Source organism: Notechis scutatus, chromosome 2 (genome assembly GCF_049901735.1).
Source record: "Notechis scutatus isolate UNSWTSFEM ecotype Mainland chromosome 2, rNotScu1.2, whole genome shotgun sequence".
Classification (NCBI taxonomy): domain Eukaryota; kingdom Metazoa; phylum Chordata; class Lepidosauria; order Squamata; family Elapidae; genus Notechis; species Notechis scutatus.
Genome location: NC_142010.1, coordinates 168857735 through 168877993, shown reverse-complemented (window position 1 = coordinate 168877993; position 20259 = coordinate 168857735). Strand labels below are relative to the sequence as shown.

Sequence of the window (20259 nt, the reverse complement as noted above, 5' to 3'; positions counted from 1 at the left end):
GCTCTTTAGCAACATAATAAGCATCCATCACTATAGCAAAAGTGCCCTTTTCTAGGATATCACATGCTACCTCATTTTCTCTCTGATTTAAATTCATGCCATCTCCATTATGTTAGCCAGCATATAATTCCTGGCCGATCTAATGTCTTCATTCCTTATTTGTCTCTAAGAAATTAGTCTTCAATTAACTCAGATAGTAAATATATCCACTGCACAAATTAAGTGTCCTTTGAGTCATTATAAGAAAAGAGGGTGTAATTCAACTTGGTTAAGGTGATTCTGCCCTCTATCTCACCAGTCTCAGAAGGCATAAACCATCATGAATGAAGGTGAATATACATCTAAAAAGCCACATACAATAGGCACCACATAAATACCACACACAGAACAGCACACGCTCTGCAAGAGAGAAATTCCCTGAAAATGGGTTCTAGCATGAGTCCAAAAGCTCGGAAGACAAAACTCTGGTTCCGGTGACCGACCCAGATTGGATCCTGTAGCATAAACCAGAGGTGGTATTCAGCAGGTTCTGACCAGGTCTGGAGAATCAGTAGCGGAAATTTTGAGTAGTTTGGAGAACCGGCAAATATCACCTCTGACTGGCCCCGCCCCCCATCTACTCTCTGCCTCCCGAGTCCCAGACAATCGGCTGGGTCTTCTTTTGTTGCCCTGCACAGGAGAAGGGAGCTGGAAAGCAGGTTAGTGGGGATTCTGCAGTAACCTCCCCCAGGGAGTGGGGAGGGAATGGAGATTTTACAGTATCCTTCCCCTGCCATGCCCACCAAGCCAGGCGCACAGAACTGGTAGTAAAAAAAATTTGAATCCCACCACTGACACTATTCATTGCAAATCAACAAAATGAGCTCTGAGGATGCTGCCATTTATTTCTGGGCTTCTAGCTTCACTATGCTAGAATGTTTCAGGAGCTCCCTGCAAAAACTGTCTCATGAAGGGTAGGATGAGAGAAGACAAAAGAGACACTGAAAGAATCATCACAACAGAATCTTCACATGGAAGCTTGGAATCAAAATCTGCACCTCTCTCTCTCTTGCTTCTCTCCTATGTGTCTGCAAAGGGTAGACAAAAGAAGTCAAGATGGTGGCCACAGCTCTATCACATTAAAAGAAAAAAAAGAAAAGAATGGGACTTTGATCGTGCTGCTCCTAACACCTCTGCTCTTTCCCATACACATACCAGAAAGATGAGCACTAGATTTGCTACACACCATTTTGAAAAAAAAAAAACTAAACATTTTTTTAAAGTGACAACTGTGGGTTTGGGGTTTTTTGTTTTTTTTCCGCCTTTTTCTTATGAACTTAAAGCATTTTTGAGAGCAGTATCAAACTTCTCTGTTGAATGGATGGTATAGCTGGACTACATGATTTGGCCACTGTGCATGTTTACACATCAAGGTAGTCATAAGAGTCTTGCAACAAATTAGGAGAGAATTTCAAACTCCTCCCACATGAACAGCAGAATCAGATTGGTTTAGATATCACCCCAAATGATGTGGCTTCTCAAGAAGCAATAGTCATATAGTTCAATAGTCTTGAAAGATGTTCACAAATAATTTCAGAGTAGACAACCAGAAAAGACAAGTATTTTTCTTCCAGGTTTTAATGAGTGCTTATAGATATTCTGTAAGAATAGCTAGCAAATTTATATGCCTTTAAATGTTTCATATTTCCTCAATAAAGCTTAGTTTACTGTTAGATAGAGTAGATGTATTGCTTCCATCTTGAAAATGAGCTAAGGTTTTGAGTAGGGTTTCTCTAGTTCATCACCAATGTACTACACAGTCTTAATTATATCCCTCTTTCACTAAAATTTTAATCTTTATGCTGTTCTTAACTTCTCTGCAGAGATTTCTTTTTCTGACCAGGAAAGTAGATAGTTAATCAGTCAGTCAAAGCTGATGTTGGTCAAAGACCCTTTTAGAAAACTGGGTAGGTATTTCCTTGTCCATCTCTGGGCAGATTGTTCAAGCCCCACAACAGAGTCATGAGGAATATTTTGAAGAAAGGATACCAGTTTGAAACAGCACTAAGAAAGGAGAAAGGAAAAAAAAAAGGTCTGTTATGTCTTTCTGAACAGAGAACGCTTTCAGAAACTTTGCACCTGCCTGCAAACCTTTGAAGGTTCTTACCAGTTCCGCAGCTGTCACTCTTGCTGGAAACTTTCACTTCACTGCTGGGAGTGATGATAGAGTAGAAAAGTGAAATCTTTCTGTATGAGGCTCAATCATTGTGGGGACAGGGGGCACAATGATTCATTTCGTGGAGAGCCCTTTACAAAAACCTTGCCTTGCCTTGCTTACCAAATAGGATTTTGCTAGAATTGCCATAGTAGATTGCACAATACAGAGCTGTATGGCTTTTGGGGGGGGGGGCAAGATCTCTGTCCCTTATGGCAGATTATGTCTCCTACACATACAATCCAAAGTATGGATCAGTGGTGGCATTCGACCAGTTCTGCCCGGTTCTGGAGAGCCGGTAGCGGTGATGAGCAGCGGAGATGGAACCGGTTCTCTCCGCTGCTCTGTGTTTGGCCCACCCGCCTGCCTGGCCTCCCATACTCACTTTTATGGCCAGAATTCAAAGCGCAGCTGCTTTGCGCGGTGCAGAATAGCGCCGCGTGGCAGCTGCTGCAGTGACCGGCATCGTGCAGGCTTGCAGGAGGCGAGTTAGAATGCCTCTGCGCCTGCGCAAAGTGCACGTTTGGCACACGCATGCACGCAAAGTGTGCATGTGTGCACAGCGCACCCACCAAGCCACGCCCACTGAACCGGTAGCAACTTCATTTGAATACTACCACTGGTATGGATCCAGTATGTAGATGACACCTTTGTTATAATAACAAAGGACCATCAACATATACAAAGGAATAAAATTCACAAGAGAAGAAGACAACAACCTTTCCTGGATATTCACATCAACGGAGACAGTGATGGCAAACTATAAACACAAGTCTATCAAAAAGCTACACACACACACCTACCAAGTGCTCCACAAACAATGTAACAGTCCAACCTATCATAAAAGAAACTGTGTCAGAACACTATTTAGATGAACACAAACTCACTGCACCAACCCCGAACATCAGAAAAAAGGAAACAGATTATCTATACATCTTTCAACAAAATGGATATCCATGCAACTTCATCCAAAAGTGCCTGATCGTTCAACCCAATATAGCACAACCAACATGAGGTGTGAAAAGGATAACACCACAATATACCAAAAACATTTCAGAAATCACCAACAGACTATTACAACCACACGGTACCATAGCTAAAGCCCTCCAAAACATACTAAATAAACCAAAAGACCCAACAGCCCCAGAAGAAAAAACAGGAGTCATTTACAACATATAGTATAAGGGTTGCAAGAGCCACTATGCAGGATGAGCAGGCAGAAGACTAGCACAGTGCATTCATGAACTCTAACTAGCAGTCAGAAGATATGGTGAAAACTCCTTAATTTCCACAACACATGGACAGACTTAATCATAGTTTCAACTGGGAAATAGTGACCATCTTCAGCCAAGCCAAGTCCAAAAATGCTAGAGAATTCCTGGAAGCCTGGCACTCTCAAATTGACCATCAACAGGCACATAGACATAAACAACCAATACATACCATTCAAAAGAGACAATCAACAATCCAAAAAGGAACAAAAAGATCAAAAAGCCTCCTGACCAGCCATTAACATCCAGATGAGCAGAGATTAACACCAAGATTAGCATTAGACTAACAATCAAAAAGTAAGCCTCATTCCAGTCAAGGAACTGCCAGACAAGCTAACAATAAACAGCCCAACAAAGAACCATCAAGTTCACTCCCACCAATACTGACAGGACAAGCTACTAGAATATAAAATGAGAGCCAATTCCTCTTCCTACTAGCGCTGATGATGTTATCTAGTTTGGGTAATGAAAGATCTGCAAGAAAACAACCAAGCTCAGAGAGCACCAAGGACCTCTCATTTTATCCCTTAGCTACAACTATTCTCCTCTAATGGGACATTAATTGAGCCCGGAATTATGGTTGTAACTTATGCTGGTTGTTAAACAGGTTATCATGTGACTAACCTGATTTTACAACTTTGTTTGCAGTAGACATTAAGTGAATCACAACGGTTGTTAAATGAATCTGCAGTTATTAAGCAAATTTAATGACTGCATTGTGAACCTACTGTCCATAATGGGCATTTTTTTTTTGCCAAAAACCAAAAAAAATATGCCAGTTTCCAGCAAAAACAATGCAATAAGTTGCATCCACATGACCGCAGAATCCTGCAAACAGCCATGACTGTTGCCTGGTTGCTGAGTGCCCAAAATGTGATCGGGTGACAATGGGAAAGCAGTTGTTAGAACTTCAAATCTGGGTCATAAATACCTTTTTTGTGTCCATCATAACTTTGAATGGTCACAAGTCAAGCAATATTTGAACATGAGTATATAAACATACGATCTAGCAGGCAAAGGAAAAAAGTATAAAATATGGCGGGGGGAAGGATCATGTTCTTTAATGGTGGTAGAGGATTATGTGGACAATATGTGCTAGTGAATAATTAGTCTCTAAACAGCAGAAGCAGCAGCAGCAAGGCACTGAACCTATTCCCCATTCAAAAGGATTTTTAAAAAATGCTTGTTGGCCAAATAGCAATAGCACTATACTGCTTCACAGTGCTTTACAGCCCTCTCTAAGCCGTTTACAGAGTCAGCATATTGCCCCCAACAACCTGATCCTCATTTTACCGTCTTCAGAAGGATGGAAGGCTGAATCATCAGGACCAAACTCCAGACTATGGGCAGAGTTAGCCTGCAATACTGCATTCTAACCACTGCGCCACCATGGCTCTTAGGGAATAGCATCTTCTCCTTTTCTGACTCAATTTCATAGAAGAGGATTGTTAGATCTGCACAGTTGCCACTATAGAGAAGGCAAGGCAATAGCAGGAGTGTGACTATCTCAATATCACTAGCATATTTGGTCTCAATCCATATTTCCTTTCCAAAACACTGAAAGCTAAGTATTAAAACTTTCCATGAGAAGGATCAGAGATGTGGCAAGTGGAACATGTTTAAGATGTGGTTGGAGTGAGTCTTTGACCCTGCTTTGGTCATTATTCTGAATTTCCACACTGGGTACGTGTACATGTTGGAGACAAATAATAACTGTAGGAATCAATAATTTGGTAAAAGACCAAACAACATTTTTCTTGAAACTTGATTCAAGGGATAGTGTTGGATAAGAAGGGATACATGCAAGGTCTGTTTAAAATATAAACAGAAAAAATAGGTATATAAAGCAATAATGGCCCCCTACGGCTTTCACAGGGAAGATTCTACTTCATCAAGAGCAGACAAGTTATCCAAATAGTGTTTCCAGAGGAGATTTTTAATACATAACCTTCCTGTCTCATTTATAACTTTTCCAGGCAATCCAGATACATTTGGATCTCTTTTATATTTTATTTCATTTCTTTTGTATATTTTAACAGACAAAATTTGTTTGGGAAGAAAAGAGGAAATAGCTGTACAGAAACTTTAGAGGGCCTGGAACTATGCCAGGTTGGCATGATAGATACACTCAGTGATATATAAAGAGACAAAAGAAAACTTTATAAACACAATGACCAGAAGATCGGGAAATGAAAAAGAAAAAGTAGCAATTGTACCATATAAAATTTGTCATAGTCAGCCTTATATTTAATTTAATTTGGGGGCCATTTTGTGCTTGCCTGTATGAATGTATATGTGATTTGCAGTTAATAATGTAAGTATTTTATGAAGTAGGTTTTGCTCCAAGATGATACAATTTGTCTCTAAAATGCCTCGGGTTTTGTTTGTTTTTTTGCAATTTTGGAACAACAGACCAACACCGCTGCCCCTCTGGAATGTGGCTCTTTGGTTTGCCAGATATTTTCTTCACATTCATCTTAGGAAAAAGGAGAAAAGATCAATAGATTTAGTTGAAATTAGTCAAGATTAGGAGAATAAATAATGAGGTTCTAGAGACAGAAGACAAGAAAAATCACCCAGAGGGAGAACCTGAACTGACAGTGACCTCTGATTTAGTTCATTTTTCCTCATTAAAAGATAAAAAGTCCCAATGTTTTCCAAAAAGTTTGTTCATTTATGCACTTATCTTGTGTGTTAATGAGAGATGATTCACACACTAGTGAATTTGTCTCAAGCTGATAAGCTCTCTGGGATATTCTTGTAATGCTCTTCAATACTGTGTCAAACACATTGCTGTACTTTGGCCAGGGAACTAGACTGACAGTGTTAGGTAAGTTCATCAAAGATTGTTTTGTGAGGTTTTCTTGCCTTAAATACATGAGATTAGCGGGAGTGTGTTTTCGCTTGCTTAGAAAAACTTTAACTTTTTATAATTGTACACCCCAAGTTAAAAATGATAACTGTTTTCTAAAAGAAAATAAATAAATACATTTTAGTGATCACCAAGATCCACCCTGATGATAAGATTATACATAAGTATTAATTTTAATTAAGTATTGAATATCCTGGATGCATATAATTAGAAAGTTCTAGTTTTTCTATGTGGATACTTTGAAATGGAGCAAAGCAGAGCCTTGCTTGTTGTTGTTTTTTCCTATTTCTCCTCCTTTGCATGTCAACTGACAACTGAATGCCATTTGGGATGTGAGGGTGCATTCAAACTATAGTTGGAGAGGGAGGGAGGGAGAGAGAGAGAGAGAGAGAGAGAGAAACCTCAACCAGAATTACCATTTATTTTATGTGGTGATTTCATCACTGTGTACATATGCTGAGCTGCACTTTGGAAAAGGAACTCAATTTACAGTACTTGGTAAGACAAAATCCATAGCTTATTATTACAAGCAAGACTGAATTTCTTAAAATGTTAATGTATCAATCCTTGATCTAGAATGAAGAAACCCATGTAACTGACACTCTAAACACATATGGCTGAAGTACAGATTACTTCCAACATTCATCCCTCCTCATAAAATGTGTTGTCATGAACATCTCTTTTGGCTTTCCTTGACCATTATGGCATCTATTGCTTGAGAAGAATCCATCATGCATGTTAGAATATGTAGGTCTCTTTCTCTCCTTCAGTCCCATGAAAATCTGTTGGGTTTCTATAATTTGTTTCAGGAGGAAAGATTGTTAGCAAATTTCACATAAATAACCTTTTGACTGAGTCTGACTAGTAAAAATAAGCAGAAAGTTTAATTTATTTATTTTATTGATTTAAAACATTTACATAGCCACCCATCTTTCAGTCAACTCTGGGCAGCCCTCAATCAAAAATTAAAAGAATATAAAATCATATTAAAGCTATAAAACTCAACTGATTAAAACATTAATGTTCTATGTTCTCTGTTGGAATTGATTGCCAACATCTATCTCTTCATATTTATCAATAGGTCTCTTGGCAATTGTTTATTGAATATTAGATATAATTAGGGCTACTTCAACACAAATTATGCCAATCTTCTATAAAAGTGAGACAGAAGAGATTGAAAGCTTGGGGAGATTTAAGTTGAATCCTTTCTTATTTGTGTTTTACTCTTTCCCTAATTAAATCATTTCTATTTATAAAGTCCTGGCCACTAGAGAAAACAACGGATTGAGAAAAATTACTGATGGGTAAACCAAAAATCTGTGTAAAGGAAGAATTTGATCACTGCTTTTCATGTTGCACCTACAATTTTCCCCGCATTAACCCTCATTTTGCAGTGATCAGTCAGTTGATAGATTCACTGCTGCCACATCTAGTTTAGCCTGAACATTTATGATGTGTTAAGAAAATTCTATAAATTGGGTATGGTCCATTTCATATTCTGTTTGTGTCCATCCCCTGTTTCTGTCTTGCTATGACCCATACCTGCACACATACACCCGATACACAGAAGTCACACTGGATGTTTAGTCAACAAGTGATGGTCAAACACATTTATGAATCAAACATCCCACTCCTCATAATTTCAGTTTTTACATAAGAGCAAATTCATGCTCGTACAGATGACGGTTATGACTTCTGCTTTGTTGGCTTTCGGCCTCAAAGCATGAAAAAGATTCTTAGGAAACAGATGGCTTTAGATAACAACGTGCTCCTTAACTAAATATCCGTGACAAATCAAGAGGAAACAAAAGTTTATGCCTTCTAGCAGCGAGCCTTAGACCTTCTCTTTCTGCATTGGAAAAACTAAGACCAAGGGGCAGAAGGAACCAACTTTGATGGAACAGCTTTCTAATTGTAACCGACAGAATAGGACGAAGAAAAACCTATCAGTTTCCTTGTGGATAATCCAGAGGGAAATTTATTTCATGTCCTTTCCAGCTGTGCAATACTAAGCAGACCTACTTTGGAGAAGGGACCAAGCTGAATGCTTGGGGTAAGGAAATCGAATGGAAACTGGTAGAAATGTGCTGAAAAAACATGGCTCTGTATTGCTATAGAAATGGAGATAGCATAGATTATACATGCTAATATTGGCAGAGATCAAAAGGCAAAGTCCTTAAAGACTGGGGAAAATAAAAGGAGAGAGGGAGAAGGAGAAGTTGTAAATGTGTCAACTTTAATAAACCAATGGTTCAACGTGGACAGCCAAAGATGAATATGAACAGCATGTGGATTTTTTTTTTCCAGAAGCCTTCCTGCTCGTCTCTGTCAGCTCATTAGTCAAGGATAGCTCTAATCACTGTGATAAGATCTTTTGAAAAAATGGCCCTGATGACTTCCATGCTCTCCTGCTGCTCCTTACAGGAAATCACACTGTTTCTATGAAGATCACTAGGAATGGTAGAGTGCTTTGACCCAGACATGCCATCCCTAAGTACAAAATTCCCCATTTAATTTCTCAGTTCAGCTCTCCCTCCTCGTATGTCCATCAATATTTGAAGGATATAAATACAGCATGTACACAATTGCACCCAAAAGTGTAAGAATTGGATCAGAGTTCAATTTAGCCGAAAGGTGCTTTCTCCCCAGAGAAAAAGTTGCTGCTCGTGCACATGGGTGACTTTTTCTCTGAGCTGAAGCATCTTTTTTAGTAATAGGATTTCATGCTGTGGATAAATTCTGAACTGAACTTTGGCCCAGGGACTCGAGTATCTGTATTAGGTAAGTTATATGCTGTGGGGTCTTATGTGGATTGAATGATTCTTTGCTATGGAAGCTAGGCACAACACGTAGGATCTTAGGAAGCAACTCCTATGTGAAAATTAAGGAGGGGGACAGCATGGTGGGTTATGCAGTGGACTTAAGAAATGTGACTTTGATTCATTGATAGATTGTAGTATTTCACCTCAGCCTGCCTTACAAGGGTGTATTGAGAGTAACATGGAGATATATGTATTCCTTTGAACTCCTTATATAAAGGATTCTCCTTGTAAAATACAGATCAATAATTTGTATGCTAAGACTGTCACCATGAGATTTACGTGAGGTGACTAGATGAAACAGAAAAGCCTAGAAATCTCTTTCATACCATCTTCCTTGGCTGTATGAAATGTATAAGAATTCAATACCAAGAATCATGGACGCTTTCTGATGGCCACCGCAGTACTGTTTTTATGATTGTGTAGATCTATTGCTTATTATTTTTCTTTTAGTCAAACAAATTAGTCAGACAATAGAAAATGTGAACAGATGAAAGAATTATCTAATATAGGGCAATTGGTACTGTGAGGGGTACTTATAATTATTATATTAATGGCAATAAATTGGCTAGGTGTTAGTTTATTCAACAATTGAATTTATAACATGCATGCTTTTGGTTCAGATGCCTGCACCTGTTAACAATAAAAAACAAATGTTCATTGATAAACTCTAATGTTCAGACAAAATCTATCAATGTTATATAAAATCTATAAATAAAGAGCAAGCAAAGAGCAAGCGTAACTTCCAACGTAAACATATCAAGATAATATCTAAAAGTTCATTTCAATTCTTCAGCTTTGGATGTTGCTTTTAGACTCACTGCAATGTTCAGAAACAGGATGGATAGTTAATAAACAGGAGACATTCCTTCAACATAGCAGTTCCTAAAGGTTTCATTTATAGGACAGACATGTTGTGTGTCTCTGACAAACTCAATTTTGGACAAGGAACCAGACTGACAGTACTAGGTAAGATCTATGAGAATAAAGGAGATCTGAAGCAATTATTTAGCATATCCATCAAGATAATATGGTGTAGGGCTAAGGAAACTGGTATCTTTCAGGTGTTTTGTACCCTGGTTTCTATTAGTTCCAGCCAATATGCCCAGTGAAGAGATGAATCCATTTATCTTCAAATAACAACAATATTGCAAATCAGAGTTTTGGTCAGAGAATGGAACCATTCTAATACAACCACAAAGCTTTTTGAGTGAGATGTTTGTTATGATACATGGAAAACACATTGTGTATCAATGAGAAGCTGCACTTTGGTCAAGGAACCAGGCTTACTGTTCTAGGTAAGGTTGAAATTAAGGGCAAAAGAAACTTGTATGGCGTACATTTCAAGGGCCAGTTTGCAATTGTAGTTATCCTACAGTAGCAATGTTTCATAAGGTAGGAAAATATGACTTTTTAAAAACTTTTATAACCTTGGATCTGAGGCTTGTAGTCCTCCCTGAGGCTTGAAATGCAGCATGCTAGTCTCTGAACACCTGGATGATGCTAAAGAGATTATATTATAGAAAGGCAGCAGAAAAAAAAATGCTGTTTTAAATGATGGATGTCAAGTTCTTTTGCATTTCTCAAAGTTTTTCAGTCTCAGTTCAGAAGAGTTTCAAAACTCTTGGTCATTTTTATTGGTATTCTCAGAAACTGTTTTCAGATAGTCTGTAATGCAGCGCCAAGAACTGGATGTAATAATTAAGGTAAGGTCTGACCAAAGCAGAATAAAGTTTAGTTATTATTTCCTGTGACTTGGAATGAAAATTTTTGTTGAGACAGCCTTTTCCTCAGCCAGGCATCTTATCCCATAAGGGAAAATTAAATGATTTATCTACCTGTAGATTCACTGCTACTAGTCCCTATCAAAAATGTATTCCCTTTGTAAGGAGAAACCTGTAACTCCTAGATTGCAAACTTTGGACCCTTCCTTATTCAGTAAAGCCATAAAGGCATATAGGGCAAGGGAACCAGTCCTTGATTATATGGTCTACATTCTCTGGTCCTAAAAACTGGTGTTATTTAATTATGTGGGCGGGATAGTGTGGATATACCAAAGATGCTTTTTCAAAAGGCAACTGGACTTTGTTTTTCCTTGAAGATGTGTCGCTTCTCATCCAAGAAGCTTCTTCAGTTCTGACTGAATGGTAGGCAATGGAAGAATGTATATTCCTTGCAGTCATCTGATTGTTAGCACTCTTTTTGAGAGTTGTTGAGGCCACTTGGAGGTTTATCTGTACAGTTGTCTTTTGAGAAAACATCTTTGGGACAACCATGACCTGGATGAATAAGAATCTCAGACAGATAGTGTGGATACTTTCACAGATCAAACTGCCTTAACTATAAAAACTAAGCCCATATTTGTCTCTGTGGGAAAACCCCATTTTGAAGGGTGGCATATAAACTCAGAGAAGGCCAGGTCTGCTGTAATAGTTAAGGCATCAGGTTAGAAAGTGGGATGCCCTGAGTTTAAGCCCTTGCTTAGGCATGAAGAGAGCTGGGGGATATTCTCTTTCAGCCCTGGGAAGGAGCCAATGACACACTTCTTCTGAAAACCTGCCAAGAAAACCGCAGGGACTTGTTCAGATGGTTGCCAGGAGTCAAAACTGGCTCAAAATATAAATAAATAAATAAACAATAAAGAAGCAAGCAAGCAAACAAGCAAACATGAAGTTCTACCATTCTCTGAGTATAGATTTGAATACCAAGGCTTGAATTATGCTTGTACGGTTGGGGCTGCAGGTGACACAGAGACAATACCTGAATTCCTTCCTTCACTTTTCTTCTGATTCTCCACATGCCATCACTGTAAGATTGATTTGTTGGTGCATGTATGATATTTAGCCTCTCTTTCTTGATTCTCAACTTTTAATGGCTGGCATCTGAATGAGCTTATTCTTCTGAAACAGCCTGTGCTTAAATAAGACAGAGCCAGCAATATTACTTCATGATGCACTTGGCAAGCTGACATATGTAGGTCAACCATAGCTTGACCTACATCTTTTTCATTATATGCTGCTTTATCTTCCAGAAAAGGGACACATTATCACACCCCCAACTGTGACCGTATTTTCTCCATCCAAAAGAGAATTGGAAAAGAAGCAGAAAGTTACAATTGTGTGTTTGGCTACTGATTTCTATCCAGATCATGTCATTCTTACATGGTCCCTAAATAACAAGGATATAATAGAGGGAATAAAGACAGAGGAGCCCAAATACGAAAATAAGAAATATTCACTGATCAGCCGTTTAAGAATCCCTGGGAACCAGTGGCAGAATTCAGAAAACAATTTCAAGTGCAAAGTCGATTTCTACAATTCTTCCGAAAGCATAAGTTACGAAGCTTCCATAACTGGAGAAGGTGGGTGAAAGGAAGACTAAGTTCCACTTTCTGGGGCTTTTCTGAACTTTGCTAGAAATTGTCCGTATACTGTCCTTGTGAGCATTTTAAAATATATTTTGCTGAACAAAAGTACAAATATTAGCAAACATTTTCATGATCAATTCCTAGACAAGTGTGATAGCTTACGCTAAATCTTTTTGTACTGATTCATTCCCTCATAATGAACTGTCTCTCTTTTTCTCTCTCAGCTGTATTTGTCTATTTGCAAAATTTGATAATTTTCTGATGTGTGTCTAAGAGTTTCTGATACAGCCATGACTCAGGCAAAATGTCAGAACTTAGCAAAGTTCTTTTACTATTTTTCCATTTTTATTATCTCTTAAAAATATTTACATGTTACCTCTAATCAGAACAGTGTCTTTAAGGAGTGGATTTTTGAGCCTTGCTTTAGTAACATTGCCTTTAAATCTTAGAATGTACCTACCTAATATTAAATTGATAGAACACACACACTTTATAAATTATATATTTCTAATAATCTTGAACACAAATTTTCTCCATTTTTTATTTTTTTTATTCTTTGTGTTGGATTTATTAGTTGTAATAGAAATGATGACAATGATGATGAAATATACCTAATGAGGATTTTCCTCCTTCTGTTTTTAGAATGTGATAGCAAGACCTCCACAAATGGTAAGTCGAGTTTAGTCTGTTGATTCCGAATGTATATTACACAGAATCTTCAACTTTCTCCAGGACTCCTAAGTATAAATGAGCTTTGAATTAAGTGTGGCAAAATTCAACATGTTACATTCCTGAGAAATACATTTAATTTTTGCAAATTATTTGAATATATCTGAGAAATTAAACCCATTTGTATGTAGATCTGATTTCAGTATCACTGAGGATTTTTCTGTCTTCAGGAAAAACAAAATCCTACCTTTAAAATACAGCAACAAGCCTACATTTTTAAAAGTTATTTTGACATACTTGGGCAGATGGAATACAAATTACTACTATTTGGGATGGTGATAGGAGAAGCAACAGCAATGGTTTATTTCCTTTAAACAGTTTGCTTTTAAAAAAAACAACCAACAAGCAAATTCTCTCACATTTTAAAACAGAAGCAAAGAGAGTGCCCATTAGACCAGATATGCAATCACTTTTCCTCTTCTTGGTTCCAGTTGTGTGTTTGCACAAGAAAAACATAGGGTTTGGAAAGGTGGGGACAAGAGTGAGATGACAGGCTGTCAATTCAATAAAAGCAAATCAAAACAATTCACCCTCCCACACACCTAAAAAAGAAACCTGGGAGAAGGAAAGTTTTGGTCCTTCCCTACAGCTTCTGCCCACAGAATATCTTTCTCAAAGGATTTTTTCCCCTCTCTCTTTAAAAAAAGGGTAATATTCCAATACTAAGCATTTAACTATATTGCATGTGTGTGTGTGTGTGTGTGTGTGTGTGTGTATGTATGTATGTATGTATGTATGTATGTATGTATACATATATGTAGATACACACACACACACACACACACTCACATACTTCTCATATTGTTATTTTTCCCTATTTTTCCGTCACATTTAGAATCGTATCTCAGACAAGCCAATCTTGGAAAACTGGTGTATATTCTTCTCATTTTCAAGAGTGCCTTGTATGGGGCATTTATAATGCATTTGAAAATAAGAAAAAAGGTAATGTGCCATGTGTGTTCTTTATATCCAGGTTTATCCAGTTCCTGGCAAAAATGCATTGTATTTGTTATCCTGTCCTTAACAATATCCCTGTCCATTGTTTGCAGACTCCTACAATCTTTCCCTTCAACTGAGTTAAAATGTTCCTCTCATCTACCCTTGAAGTGGCAGAACATGATTGCCAATCTCGATTCTGCCTCAGTTCCCAATCATTGTCAGTCCCTTGATTTTCCTCCCTGGTAATTGAGTATAACCTGACTTTGGATGGAGGTTAAGAGGGTGTTTGCCTTACTCATTTGTGCTGAGGAGGATATGAAGGCAAATCATGGGGGCATGGCAGTAAAAACAAAGCTGCTGTGTGAGCTTTTAACACGGTTAGGTGAAAGGGATGGGAGGAAAAGTCCTTAATTAGAGTAATCTAAATAAGACAATGGATATATGACCCAATTCCCTCATGGCAATCTGGACAATAGCATCCATAAAGAACCTAAATCTTGGATGACTAGCACAAAGAGGGAAAATTTATTTCACCATAGTCATGGTCTGCTTAGGCAGGCTTTTGGACATCTTCAGAACTTTGGCTGTTGTCTGTCAAGTCCTGGTTTGCCCTTGCTTCCTTGCCAACTCCCAGTTTCTAGCCTGATGCCTTAACAACTACATCAAACTGGCTCTTGAAATCTATCCAATTTATTATTACTTAAAATGTTATGGCCTCCAATCCATTTCATTGGATGCAGGGAGTATTATCAGGGTTCTAGTCTAACATTTCTGAAATGAACTGTTATTTATGATAGTTATAATCAATTGGTTCCAACAGACTCTGATATGGTTCCCTATAGGCATAAGACATTTCTAACAAATATCTTTGTGTATCACTGATATACAAAGTTGTATAAGTAACTCTGGAAAGTAAATCCAAACTATATGCTATCATAATCTAAATCATGTTCAGAACGGATATTGAAAAGTAAAGTTCTTCTACCTTAAACAAATTTATGGAATCAACTATCCAAGATCTGCTAGAAGTTGGAACTGAATTGGAGGAGAGGACTCATCATGTAAGAAAAGACAGTTTGTCCAGTTTCTTCCAACGTTTTCCCTTTCACTATGGGAATTCTGTAGTCTGCATCTGGGCTCTTTAATCAAAGAGAAGTCATGTATGAAATGTGCCCCTGGGCCTTTAATAGTTGCTCTGGTGTCAAGAGATAGCACAGTAACAGCATAACAAGATTGTATTGGACCTTGAAGGTCTTCTACTAGTTCCACCCCCTGCTTAAACTCTATACTATTTTAGACAAATGGTTATCCAATCTCTTCTTAAAAACCTCTGTTGTTGGAGCATTCACAACTTCTGGAGGCAATTTGTTCCACTGATTAATTGTTCTAACAGTCAGGAAATTTCTTCTTAGTACTAGATTAGTCTTCTTGCTTAGTTCCCATCCATTGCTTCCTGTCCTGTCTTCAGGTACTTTGGAGAATAGGTTGATCCCCTCTTCCTTGTGGCAGCCCCTTAGATATTGGAACTCTGCTATCATGTCACCCCTAGTTCTTCTTTCCACTAAACTAGACATACCCAATTCCTGCAACCATTCTTCTTATATTTTATCCTCCAATCCCCAAATCATCTTTGTTGCTCTTCTGTGCACTCCTTCTAGAGTCTCAACATATTTTTATAACATGGCAATAATAAAAAAGAGAAGGTATTTAATCCAGGATTAATTAGTTGCCTTGTTTCCTTTTTTTCAGTCCTGTGGCAATTGATACAACAAAAGCCTTTTACCTGGAAACATCACGCCTGAGTTGAATGAATGCTGGACAGAGAAGAAGAATGATTCTTGCCTTTAAAGTCCAAAGTGGCATTCTGATTCTTTTTTTTTTAAATAAAAAATGTTTGGTTGTTCCCACCCTTATCTTATTGTTCTTGTTACTATCTCTGTAGGAACATTCATAGCATTTCATGTCTCTCTGTTGTTGTTTTTTTAATTTTAACCATGTTTACATGGAAGGAAATATGCATAGAATTGCAGCTTTACACTGAACATGAACCTGTCATCCCAGAACATGGCCTCCATTGAATTCAACGAGACTCATTTCCCTCCGGGAGGTGCCATAGAATTATAGAGATGTCACACAATCTGATGCATGCAAATTCTACTGAATGTGATGGGGTGAGATTGAAGTGCAAAAGATAGAAGCATCTTGACCTTTTAAAATTCTCATAATTGGCTTTAAGATGCTTAATGGTGACTTTTGCCCATGTCAGTAATCTTGATTTCTTTGCCTGTTTTTAGTAAAATCATTCCTAACAGAAAATTTGGATTGAGTTTGATGCGTTTCATTCATAAATCCAGTGGTATCAAAGTTAAAATGACCAAATCTTGCAAACTAATCCTTCTAAGATTAATATCATTTTACAAGTGGAAGGAGATGTTGAAGGGTTTTCTTCTTTTAACTCTAGTTTTTAGTAAAATACTTATCTAATGGTTTTCAATAAAATTTGGCATTTAAGTGTTATAAAACCAAAGGTGATTAATTAGGTGGGAACATAACATCTATCTCTGTATTATAATTATATATAGATAAAATCTGGTAACCCAGATCTTTTTCCTGCAGTTCAGGTGATCTTGAACTTTGTTGTTGCTATTGTTGTTGTTAACGGAAGCGTCTGAAGGAAAAAGCTTGTGGTATAAGCAGCAGCATACCTCTATAAGCACTGCCTTCTTTGTACATGTGTTGTGATGTTGCACATAGATATGAAACAGGTGCAGTTTGCATTGCAACCGGGAACATTATTTCAATATTTTGACAAAAGTGAGCATGTTTGATATCTGTGCAGTAATCTCTTTTTCTCTCTTTCCTTCGCCTTCTTTTTTTCTTTCTCTCTCAAAACTATCTTGTTTAACTAGTACCAATGTTGAGTTATATCTTGCCCAAAACAATCAAAACAAGTACGAAGCTTCCTCAGGAGAAAAGCTTGCAGCTCTGGAGGGCTTTTTCCCAGGAAGTTTCAAGAACCAATAGGGCTACTATTTGGTTCATAATGCTATCAATGAGGAGGCCCCAAGTAGGACTTCTTCACATTTTACTGTGAAGCATTCAAGAGGAGACATCCCTTTGATCTTGATTGATTCATACTGTAGTGTGATATATGGTGCAGTGAGATATTGCTATGACTTAGAGAAACAGAACACTCTGCTTTCTCTCTCTCTCTCTCTCTCTCTCTCTCTCTCTCTCTCTCACACACACACACACACACACACACACACACACACACTTAGGAGCCACCTCTTTTCCAAAAACATGGCATAGCTCTGAGGAGGGCGACCAACCTACATTTCAAGGGATCAAGGGAACAGCAGAGGAACCTTATATTTGGTATTTGCTCATGAAACTTATACACGTATGATCACATATATATCCCATACTCTTTCTGAGAAAGGGACTGCACAGCTGTACAAAAGGATTAAGAAATAGTAATGAAAAGGAAATTAAAAGAAAACAGCAATAACACCATTACCTTTATTTCTTCCTTTTTTAAAATTCATGCAAATGGCATGGTTCCTCTGCAATTCAATCCTAATTCATCCTGCCCTTAAAACTGAGGCACTTCAATATTCTTCTTTCATCTGGACCACTCATTTTTGTATTCAGTCCACATTCTTTCAGCATTTATTTATTCTTGACTGTATTATTTATTTTTTTAAAAATCACATATAATTCACCCCTTCCTCCCATTCCCACTGCATTCAAGTTATCTTTATCTCTTTCTTGATATATCCAACTTTTACTTCCTTTTAATAAAGTGGGTAAAAGCATATGTTTCATAATGACATCACATGGCTAATATTAGGTGGCAAAATATTGACATTTCAGCATTGCAGTTTTGGGCCAATAAAGTGGTGGTTAAGGGTGCCCAAGACCCCTGGCTTCTCAAACCAGAAAAAAACTGAACCACATACACACACTTCCAAGTAATATCAATGTTTTACAATAGTCCTCTGCAACCCACCTGGAATTTGATTGGCTGATTTGTGTCGTCTGACCCCTCACAATGCCCAATTCTATATATATGAAATATTTGTATGTGAAATATCGATATATGGATAATTTTATTAACAAAGAGATAAGGAAGACAATTTTTGAACAACGTGGTTGGAGTTGTTTTACTTCTAACATAATTTCCTAGGTCCTTTCTTGCATTTCCTCCCCCTTCTCCCTCCTCCTCTCCTTCTAACCCATCAGTGACATCATCATATTTCTTTATGTTACATTACTTTACTGTAATATAATTATATAAAATGAGAAATCCAAGTTATGTCTGCTGCTGTCTGGGAGGCCTCATCAGTTAGGTTTTTTCTTTTTTTTTGTAAAAGACAGACATTTTAGGAGTGGTTGTTCTGAAAAGTATAGGTGGACAAGAAGTTGTAGGCTAGATTGTGATGCTAAATGGATGTCCTTACAATCAACTCAACTGACATGAAAAAAAAACCCCTAATTCAGTAAATCATCTTTTATTTTCTGGCAGGAGAGAAATGATAATTTATTTTCCCTGGGTAAATTATTTTCATATTACAATATGAAACGCTTTTACACTTGTAGTCAACTTGTAATTCTTGCTGTATGAAAGGAAGAAAGAAGGGCTTGCAGTGCACAACAGGATGTGGCTTGATATTTCCATGTATAACAGTTTGTTTTGAGCAGTGGTTATCATGGTACATGTTCCATTACAGTATGGAGGTTCAGTGATCTGTCATCCTTCCTGCTTTGGTTTTAAATAGCCATATATCGACACATCTCACCTCTGCAAGTGGTTCCTTGCCTGGCGCTATCACACCATCTTTTGCTTCACCCCAAAGCTTTTGATTGATGTTGCTGCAGGTGCACCAGCTGAAGACAAGGCAGAATGTTTCAAATAGAAAGTTTGTGGGGATTAGATGTTATTGCTGATGTGTTTTGATAAACGGAAAGGATCAATGATTTTTTTGGGGGTGGGGGGGTTGAGCTATCTCCTATGCTAATTTAAAAAAGAAAAGAAAATGTGGCCTCAAATGTTCTAGATTTCAGTGACATCTTACTCTGTCCTTCAGAAGACTTCCCTGTTGTTTGGGGCTTATTACTATGGGACTGTAATGTCCTCATCAGGTACATTTGCCATACATTTGCCATTAAGTGATAAATGGTAATACAGTTGATGTTGCTCGTACTTTGCACCAAGAAAATAAATGAATTAAAAGCAGAGAATATAGGCTACATAGCAGGGGAATACCCAGGTGTTTTTTTTAAAAAAAGAAAACAGGATGAAGTTGTCCCATTTCAACTTTCCTACAAGTCAGCAAAAAGTTTGTGTAAGTCTTGTTACATTTCAGTGTTGACCATCCTGAACCCAGGACTATATCTGAAAAATGAAGTAATAACCCACATGGGTTCATTCCAGCAACAAAAAGGTTGTCTGAAATTTAAAGTAACTCACATGGGTTTCTTTGCTCATATTTCAGATCTTGTTGTTGCTGGAATGTGAATTTATTCTATATTTAAATAACAAGCTTCATCATCACCCTGCAAATGTTGGGCATGATCTAGCCAATGAGAAGCATATCTTAAGTGTGATGGAATGTGCACCTGTAGCAGAAAAAGGGGAAGATTTTGCCAACTCAGAACATTCTCAAAGGGAGTCCTGGGTCAAGAAACTGTACAGTCCCAAGCTGGGACAGGGAAAGAGGTTTCAGGTAGGGGTGGGATTCTACCAGTTCGCACCTATTTGCTAGAACTGGTTGTTAACATTCTAAGCAGTTCGGAGAACTGGTTGTTAGAAGAAATTACTGGCCTAATCCTGTAAGGAAGGCAGGAAGGAAACATTCTGGTGTTGCTTGCAGAAACTGCTTCTCCATTAACCTTTATTACATTCTTGGCAGAACTAGACTTCCTGTCTCTGGAACTTCTCTGGAGTTTTTTCCCCCTCCTTTGCTGGCACTTTGCTTGTGTGGAGTGACCATTCAAAGTTACAATGGCACTGAAAAAAGTGACTTGTGACCGTGTTTCACACTTACGACTGTTGCAGCATCCCC

General features: G+C 37.8%; 1 gene segment (V, D, J or C); it reads left to right on the top strand.

Moving 5' to 3' along the window:
* Positions 1–6188: 6188 nt before the first annotated feature.
* LOC113425233 (T cell receptor beta chain MC.7.G5-like) lies at positions 6189–16104 on the top strand. The segment is given in 4 exon segments: positions 6189–6295; positions 12188–12517; positions 13166–13192; positions 15941–16104. Coding segments are annotated over 4 exon segments (477 nt in total).
* Positions 16105–20259: the final 4155 nt, after the last annotated feature.